This window comes from Peromyscus maniculatus, chromosome 1, assembly GCF_049852395.1.
Source record: "Peromyscus maniculatus bairdii isolate BWxNUB_F1_BW_parent chromosome 1, HU_Pman_BW_mat_3.1, whole genome shotgun sequence".
Lineage (NCBI taxonomy): Eukaryota > Metazoa > Chordata > Mammalia > Rodentia > Cricetidae > Peromyscus > Peromyscus maniculatus.
The window spans coordinates 141,549,882-141,559,302 of NC_134852.1; the positions used below are offsets into that span (position 1 = coordinate 141,549,882).

The 9,421-nt window shown below is 50.1% G+C and overlaps 1 protein-coding gene across 4 annotated transcripts in view; it reads left to right on the forward strand.

The window, feature by feature from the left end:
- Nucleotides 1-7,721, forward strand: part of Dmbt1 (deleted in malignant brain tumors 1) — a 53,647-nt gene extending 45,926 nt beyond the window's left edge. For all 4 annotated transcript variants that reach the window (XM_076553817.1, XM_076553820.1, XM_076553819.1 and 1 more), the window contains 4 exons: nucleotides 921-1,105; nucleotides 3,822-4,210; nucleotides 5,534-5,805; nucleotides 7,155-7,721. In XM_076553817.1, coding sequence (XP_076409932.1) covers nucleotides 921-1,105; nucleotides 3,822-4,210; nucleotides 5,534-5,805; nucleotides 7,155-7,327 — 1,019 coding nt within the window. In that variant the 3' untranslated portion in view covers nucleotides 7,328-7,721. The remainder of the gene's footprint in view (nucleotides 1-920; nucleotides 1,106-3,821; nucleotides 4,211-5,533; nucleotides 5,806-7,154) is intronic.
- The last annotated feature ends 1,700 nt before the right edge of the window (nucleotides 7,722-9,421 follow it).

Genomic DNA, 9,421 nt, shown 5'->3' on the forward strand with positions numbered 1-9,421 from the left:
TCAGAACAAAGGCTTGTTAGGACTGGGGACATCACTGAGAGCCTTCTGCTCCTGTATTGTCCTGGGGTTGTAACCTAAAAATTTAGAACACTCCAACCATAGTCCCTATGATTGATTTCCTATATTGCCAATTGAGAGAGGCTGTGTGCAGTTAGTCTTGGGGCATCCAAGACTTGGGACATCTGGACATCCAAAAGAGGGTCAAGGGCCAGCATTGGCTGATGAGAGTTATACTGGCCTGAGTGTGATGGCAAAGAATAAGAAGGTATGAGATGATGTTCTCAACAGTTAGTGAGAGGACAATGCCAGAAGGAGCTGTGGGCGACACCAGGCTTGAAGCTCTGTGACCTTCCCAGAGGGTGAGTGGCCATGTCCTGAGACCTGACACATTTGATTTCTGCCTGAAGATGGATAGAGATGGATATCTTAATATGGGCAGCTACTTTAACAGAGGCTTTATGGCCCCAATCTGAGATGCTGTATGAACCCATGTCTACATTGCTTGAACACAGTGATAACCAAGGTCTCTTCCTCAGCTAGGATCAGAGGCATACACTTTCTCCTTAGCTAAAGGACCTTACCTAATAACATCACTACATTCTTATTGTACAATTGTTTTCCTTCATGGGAAAATGCTAACTTGACAAAATGTTTTGGATATTTAAAATTCTGTCTCCAGTTCCATACCAGAAAATCCTACACATCTAAGAGCCCTCACTGGGCTTTCTTGAGGATAAGGCTGACTGTTAGCCATAGGCTATTCTTGGGGCCATGGTGACTTTGTTGTGAGCATGCATCTCATCTGTGGACCATGTGCATTAGGTTTCTTGATCTGTGTATCTTTACCTGGAAAAAGACCCTCCCAAGGGTTGTGGGGTTTGGAATCCTGACTCAATGCACCCTCTGCTCTTGTCCTCCAGGTCTCCTTTGTTTGTCAAATCACATGCAAGCCAGTGTGAGCAGGGACTACCTTCAGTCCATGGGCTATTCTGCCAGGGATCTTGTCATTCCTGGTTGGAATGGAAGTTACCAGTGTCAGCCCCAGATAACACAGAGGCAGGTCATATTCACAATTCCCTACACAGGCTGTGGTACTACCAAACAGGTAAGCCTGGCACTGCCCACTCTAGTGAGCATGCTTTCTTTTTTAAAAAATTTACTTTGTGTGTGTGTGTGTGTGTGTGTGTGTGTGTGTGTTAGTATGCCACTGCCTGCATGTGGAGGTCAAAAGACAACTTATGGGGGTTGGTTCCTTTCTTCTGCCATGTGAGTCCTGGGAACAGAACGCAGCTTGTCAGGTTTGGCATGCGTTTCTTTGCCCACTGAGCCGTCTCCCCAGCCCCGAGCACGCTGTATCCCGATGACATATGTGCTGCCTCTAGCACCCCGGGGGTCCAGGAGGTATGGCTGTGATATCATCAGAACGTAATTCATGTGAAGGGAGGCAGGAGCCTCTGGTATGCTAGCCACAGTTACTTCCATATAGGAGGGATGGGCAGGTACAGAGGGGGAGCCCGGCAGTGTCCACAGCTGTGTCCAATGGAGAGACCAGCCAGCGGAACTCCATTCACACAGCTCCTAGGAGAAGCTCTGGATTTTACAGAGTCGGGGGCATCTACAGTTTCATTTGGGGTGGGAGAAAGAAGCAGAAGCCCCCTGAATCAAAGGTCCAAATGCACCTTCTTTCCTGAGTTCTACAGCAGCAAACAGCTCTCAGACACATTGCTAGGACGTGGAGGAGGCCAGTGTACTGCCGAGTCCTTTCTGCAGGTTCTTCCCCAGACCTGGGTCTGGAGCACAGCAGGATATGATGCCTCTGTTGACCAGGCTGGCCCTGCCCTAGGCTCTGGTCAGTCTGAGGAGGGAGAGACAAGACTAGAAAAGATAAGGAAAGGGTCAAAGAGATTATCCAATGTGGTGATATTGTGTTCCCCAATATATTGTGAAAACTAACAAACTTATCTGGGATCAGAGAATAAACAGTGATTAGATACAGAGGCCAGAAAATGGTGGCACACACACCTTTAATCCTATCACTTGGGATCCTGTTTGGATCCCTGTGAGTTCAAAGCCACATTGGAAACAGCCAGGCATGGTGACACATGCCTTTAATCCCAGGAAGTGATGGCAGGAAGCAGAAAGGTATAGAAGGCACAAGGACCAGGAACTAGAGTCCTTTTAAGCTTTTAGGCTTTTGAGCAGCAGTTCAGTTGAGATCTATTCGGATGAGGACACAGAGGCTTCCAGTTTGAGGAAATGAGATCAGCTGAGGAATTGGCGAGGTGAGGTTAGCTGTGGCCTGTTCTGTCTCTCTGATCTTCCATCATTCACCCCAATATCTGGCTCTGGGTTTGTTTTTATTAATAAGACCTTTTAAGATTCGTGTTATGATCCAAAAGCTTTTGTCTCATGTTCAGTGTTTCTGGAAGGCTCACATGCAGAGTAGAGTTCTCAACAACAGAGAAGAAGGGGAAGGCTCTAGATTCTGAAAAAATAATTATATGTAAGTTGTGTAAGTGCTGGGAACGCAGGGGACCTTATCCAGGTCCCAATCAGTTAGGGGTTCACCCTTCACAGTTCACATGACTATAGTGGAAAGCTTGCTTTCTCTGTCTCTGTCTCTCTCTCTCTGTGTGTGTGTGTGTGTGTGTGTGTGTGTGTGTGTCTGTCTGTCTGTCTGTCTGTCTGTCTCTGCTCTGTCCTGCCCTGCCTTTTTATCCATTATGAAGAGTACAGTGACACTGTCCATGTCACTATGGTATTATTCTCCTGCTCATATGGCATGCAGGGCTTATGACATGGGATTGAGAGAAGTGCATCATAGCACCCAGGCTGTGAAGAAGCCTCACAGGCCCAGCCTGGTGATGGCGTACTTGTGCTTTCCTTACTTGGAGCCAGACAGTCACCAACATGGTCTTCTGGGTGTTCACGTGTGTCCTCTTGGCCACTGGCTCCTTGCCACACCCTCTGCCTATCAAAGTACTTCTGGTCCACTGGCTTCATTCTTTCCAGTTGCTTCACGGATACTTACAGATGCTACTGATGCTGTTGCTATACCAAGAAAATGAGAGAGACGTGTTTAGACATCACTCTTTCCTTAAGATGCTCACAGGCCCCAGGCGTAAGGCTCCTGGCATGGCAGCTCCCAGAGATGGTAGACACATTCAATGGCACAGGGCAACAGCCTCCTTATGAGTTTGCTGCTCAGTGAAAGTGAATAGTTCCATAGTAGAGTGAGTTGAGGCAGGAATGGCCTCAGGGTTGCCATAAACCCATTCAGTTGTTCATATGAGGCTCTGGGGGAAGTCTCAGCCTCAGGGGTCAAGGCCTGCTTCAGTTCTAAGTGCAGATCTCATGGCTTCCGGCTTCCACTGTGGCCAATCACCACACTGAAGAAGTCATCAGTCACTCAAAATAGAAAGCATTCTACACTGATATTACCAGGACCCTCTCATGAGTATGAGACCTACTGCCCCCAGTGACAGTGAGAATAGGCTCAGAACATCCTGCTCTGAGTCCTGAACCATGGAGTCTGAGCTTGGTCAGACACACTGCAGGCTGAGGGCCATCAAGACATCTTCGTTTTGCCACAAGCAAGAGCCATAAGTACAGATTATCAGGGCCTGCATCACCATGTGCCAGAGAATGTGGGAGAGTGGGGGACATTGGCTGGTTACGCTGATATCCATCCTAGGTAATAGCAGCCACAAAGCAGACAGGGTGGCACCTCTGTAAGATTCTGTGAGCATCTCCCTGAGTCATTTCTGCTCATTCTAACCCAAACCAGCACTGACCCGACCTGATCTGCTTTCCTCTGTTAGACTGACAATGAGACCATCAACTACTCCAACTTCCTCAAAGCAGCTGTTTCGAATGGCATCATCAAAAGGAAAAAGGACCTCCACATCCATGTCAGCTGCAAGATGCTTCAGAACACCTGGATCAATACTGTGTACATCACCAACAACACCGTCGAGATCCAAGAAGTCCAGTATGGCAATTTTGATGTGAACGTTTCCTTTTATACATCCTCCTCCTTCTTGTATCCAGTGACCAGCAGCCCATACTATGTGGATCTGGACCAAAACTTGTACCTTCAGGCTGAAATTCTCCATTCTGATGCCTCCTTGGCCTTGTTTGTGGACACCTGTGTGGCTTCACCATACCCCAATGACTTCTCATCTTTGACATATGATCTCATCCGGAGTGGGTAAGGACTCGTGTATGGGACAGATGCAAACTTTTGCCTTGTAACTCACACATGAGTAGCCAAAAAAGCTCAAGGAATGCAGATTTTTGGCTAACTGAACCTGCCAGGGGTTCAAGCTTAGATAGTTTTCTACATGGGACTTCTGCCTTTTGAGGAACCCTCATGCTGTGTCCTGGGTCACATTCCTGATGAAGGGGACAGGTTATTAGGCACCATGTCCTGTGGGAAGAGAGGAATGACTCACCAACGGTCACTCAACTGGTTGGCTAAAAAAGATCCGCACTTATAACTGAAGCAGGCCTTGACCTCTGAGGCTGAGACTTCCCCAGAGCCTCATGTGAACAACTGGATGGGTTTATGGCAACCCTGAGGCCATTCCTGCCTCAACTCTAGCCTTAGGGTTAAAAACATGAACATGCCATGGGAAATGCATTGATTTGAGAGCAGACCCAAACTAAAGTACACACATCTCTGGGTCAGTTTCTGCACCACAAGTCAGCTGGAGATAGGGACGGGGATTAGTTATTGGGAAGGTTAAATGAAAAAGGATGGTGGGCCCTGAGAACACAGCTTAGCCATCTACCAGGAATGCAAGTTCTCCACCCTGGCTCCACGTTGAGGTTGAATCAATGGAGACCAGGTTGGCTGCACTGATCTCTGCTCCAGCTTGCCTGGAGGAGCAGGTGTGATGCTTCTGTAGTCTTGGAGGAGGCCTGACAGGTTGGGTGTGCAAGTCCAGGCCCCACTGTGAAATCTCTACCGGCGGGCATGGCACTTCTTCTCAGTGGAATTCTTTAAGATTGGCTGCTAGTTTCCTTCTATCACCAGCAGAGACAAGGTGCCCCAGGGGAGAGGAAGTGCTGGGTACTGGAGTAGGGTCCTAGAGAGAACTTGCCAAGATGGACACGGTGTTGCACAGGGGCAGGCCAGGCCTGGTGGGGGGCTCGGCAGAGGGGCCCTAGGAGACAAGGGTCAGGGAGCATGGAAGATGTTCAGCCTACATTTGATTGTCACCTTTGAGGCCCAGTGACCAGGAAAGGGAAGACGAGGCCATCTCCTTTCCTGTCCTGCCTCTGGCTTGCTCTTGGATTCCAAACTTGAGCTCCCCCCGATTATCCGAGCACACTGAGCTTGTCACGGCAGGTGATTTGCTGTGTTAAACACACTGGGGAGGTACTGGGGCTGCTGGGACGTACGTGCACACCCCACAACTTGTGTGTGGTGGCACCGAAGGCCCAGGCAGCCAGGATGACTGCAGAGTGCAGGGGTATTCAGATGAGACCAGGCTTCAGCAAGCTAACCAGTTGCTCTCCTTACTTCCAGATGCGTAAGAGATGAAACTTACCGAATCTACTCCTCGCCGTCACCGCGCATTACCCGCTTCAAATTCAGTTCCTTCCACTTCCTGAACCGCTTCCCTTCAGTGTACCTGCAGTGTAAACTGGTGGTGTGCAGAGCATACGATGCCTCTTCCCGGTGCTACCGGGGCTGCGTGGTGAGGTCCAAGAGGGACACAGGCTCCTATCAAGAGAAGGTGGACGTTGTCCTGGGACCCATCCAGTTGCAATCCCCCAGCAAAGACAGGAGGAGCCTGGGTAGGTGGTTACCCTCAGATCCTACTTCCCAGTGGGGTCCATGATTCTGGTCGATTTGGGATGCTTTTGACTGTGATATGGGCCAACACAAACTGCACACCAGTCAATGAATTAGGCCTGGTTGCTGCCCCACCCCCCCAGACTCAAGGTCACATGTAGGTTGTAGGCAAGAGAGTTGTGACCTGGAAGGCTTGATTGTCTGTGTTTGGAGCTCCCAGAATCCTTATCTATAAGGTGAGAGAGCTAATGTCTCTTCAGACTGTTAAAAGGTCTTGATAAAGCAATGTTCCTTAAAATGCCTTGGTCCTTGTCTGGTGCAAGTCACTGGGTGTTTAGTGAATGTGCTATAGTTTCTGTTGTTAACGTAAGTAATGGGAATATTGCTCCGCATCGCGGTGGTAACAGGTGTTTTGAATTCACCGGCTGGGTGGGACATGGAAACGTAGGAAACGTGAATTGATTTTGACGTCTGGGGGGACTGGCACTAAACGGGCCATTTTACTCCCCACCTAGCCCAGGTGGTAGATGTGATTTCTGCTATGTTGTTTTGTTGTGGGTATTGACTAGGAAATGTCCACAGTGGGACTCCTGGGACTTCTGGCGAGGGCTGGTGTCAGGTAGGGAGATATAATAGCCAGGGTGACCGAGGCAGAAGTGGGTTTGTTCTTTTGTCACAAACCTACCCCTACCTAGATCAGGACATCACTGCCACCTTCTGGGAACCATCTGTGATAGCTTCTTGTCCTCATGCCCCACAGTAGGCCAGTCCCTACGCCAGGCTGATTCTACACTCTTTCCTCATTCACTCATTCAATGTTTACCAAAGGCCTATTGCATGGTAGGAGGCAGATAGACAGGTATAGTCAGAGCAGAACTTGTGCGAATCTGGTGCCTCCGCTGGGGGTGGGACTGCGTTGAACAGGACAGTGAGAAAAGCAAGAGGCAGGTGCTGCCCGGTATCTGTTTTCCCTTTATCCTGCAGTCACCACAGTAGCTCAGGTCCTGGGTTCCTTTTGCCTGGGACTCTTGTCACCATTTCCCAACTGGCTTAAATGCCACAGCCCTCTCCCCTTACACTCATCTGCAGACCCGATCCAGATTCATTCTCCCGAAGCCCAGGCCTGAGTTGCTGCTGAGACCCTTCCCTAACTCCCCTGGCTGGCAAGACAATGGCAGTAAATCTCTCTTGCCTCCTGGAAGCCAGCCTCAGTTTCCTCTTCTCCCATTTCCTCATCCCTCCCCACTGAAAGGTTCTGACAAGGACCACCCAGTTCCTTGTCCCCTCTGCCATTCTCTGGCCTGTGTCCTGTCCCACGCCATCATCTCACTCTCCTTTTTTGCCCCCTCAGACTTGGCAGTGAAGGATGTGGAGAAACCAGCTCCGGCTAGCTCCCAGGCAGCCTACCCTACCGCTGCCATCTTTGGTGGGATCTTCCTGGCACTGGTCCTAGCTGTGGCAGCTTTCACACTTGGAAGGAGGACACGCATTGCCCGTGGCCAGCCTCTGAGCACTAAGATGTGAAGCAAAGCACACCCAGGCATTGGCTCCACGTGCACAGATTCCCAGAAAAGATGGAAGGCATGAGCGTGTGAGACTCGGCAACCGGACACACCGTGGCTAGGTTTCCCTTAGCACAAATGCATGCACGGCAAAGTATGATGAGATGGCAGAGAAGAAAGGTGTGGGCCAAGTTTTCCCAGGGTCTGCGGGCTGAAGACGGGGAGGAATGTCATAGGAAAATGAGATCCCTGTCTACAACCCCACACGACCTTGAGCCAAACATTGGAGCAGCAATGTTTTTTCTAGATAGTTTTCCTTTTCACGTTTTTTATAGCTGACTTTCTCAACCTGTAGTGTCAACCTTAATCTGTCCTCACGATGAGGCAAACTAAATAAAGACTCTTTCTCAAGGCAAGTGTCTGCTTGGTCATTGTCTGCTGAGGTTTACCCACATGCTGGCCTCCCTCAAGTTCGGCAGCTGTGGTGCCATGGCAACAGAGATGATAAAAGGCCCAGGGGCTTTACTTCACAGCTTCCAGAACCTCCAAGAGAACGATCATCTTTAGTTTTCCAAGACTCTTCATGTTTCCATTTGTGACAGTGTTCAGAACTATGGGCTGGCAAGGGCTTGGGGGGCGGGGTACAGATGTCGGGGACAGGAGTCCTGTTTGCATGAAGTCTCCAGGGAGAAGTGTGACAGGGGATCGCTGAAGACAAAGGAACGTAGCGGGTATCAAGGTGGCAGTGAATTAATGTAGCACAGCCCGGGCCCCAAGCCCCTAGGTACTGTGCTGGCAATGCCAATGTCAGGAGCCGGGCTCAGACCCCAGCAGGCAGCTGCTAGGGTGATGCTAATTATGAACATGTTGCTAGAGTTAGGTGAGACCTCCTAGAACAAGGGGCCAGAGAAGTCCAGCAGAGACTCAGCCACAGCTGCCAGCTCTGACCAGAGGTGACTGAGAACTGCCCATCACCAGCTGTGATAAGTCTTCAGCGGCAGTCTTCAGTGGCAGTGTGGGGTGGGGGTGGGGACAGACCCCTGAGCCCTTCCAGCATGCAGAGGAGCTAGAAGGCCAGGGCATATCTTGCCAGTTTTCATTCTCCTGGCCTTCATCATCATGTCCAAGGCTGGGAATATCGGGAAAGTCCTAATGGGTCACTCTGTATGGGCAAACCTGGAAAACATTGGCAGCACCTTGAAATGTAGACTCTAGCCTGTGGCTAGATGTGAACAGATGTGGACCTGTGTAGAGCCCAGTGACTGTAAGTTGAGTGACACCCTCAAAGGAAAGATAGGCACACAGTGGGTAAAAGAACAGAACACATCAAATCTGTTTTGAGCTCTGTCTTGCACCTTTCTGGGTCAGAGCTTGGCTTCCAGTTCCTTCCAAGCAGGTAACTCTCCATTACCCTATTGCCATCCCAGTTGTGGAAACTAGAGGGCGCTACAGCTCAACATCAGTGCCATTTTGTTATTGGGCCTCCCTCTCGCCCTCCTTCCTTCCTGTATAAATGATGTGCATATGGGTATCCCGCCTCCCCTCGCCTTGTGTCTATGACCAAAGTTGACACTGATGTCTTCTTGGATAGCTCCTCACTTTATTGAGGTAGGGTCTCACACTGAACCTGGAGCTCACCGATTCTGCTAGGCTAGCACCTCAGCTTGCTCTGTCTTTACCTTCTCAAGGGCTGGGTTAGAGGCAGCTGCCACGTCCACCTGAAGAAGCCTCTTTTTTTCCTTTAGCCGAGCCTGTCTGTGACTCTCCAGGCCCTAGACTGATTCCAGGCTCCCCAGACAGACTCCAGGAGAATGGCCCAGGCCACTTTTTCGTCCCCAAGGAAGTTTACAGATCTCAAGTTGCCAGACTCTGGGGCATCAGGGGACTATTGGGTTCCAGCACCTTCCAGCATATCCTCCACTGGTATGGTGTGTACACCTTAACTTAATGTGCTCCTCCTCCTCCATATCCTCAGAGTCACACGTTCCTTCCAAGAAATTCTCTCCCCTCTCCTTGCCACCAGGAAGCAAGGACAGCCTGGCTGTGGCCCCTGCTGTGGCCAACTCATCGACCACCAGACCTCGCCCGTCCTCTGACACCTATAAGAAGGGACCGC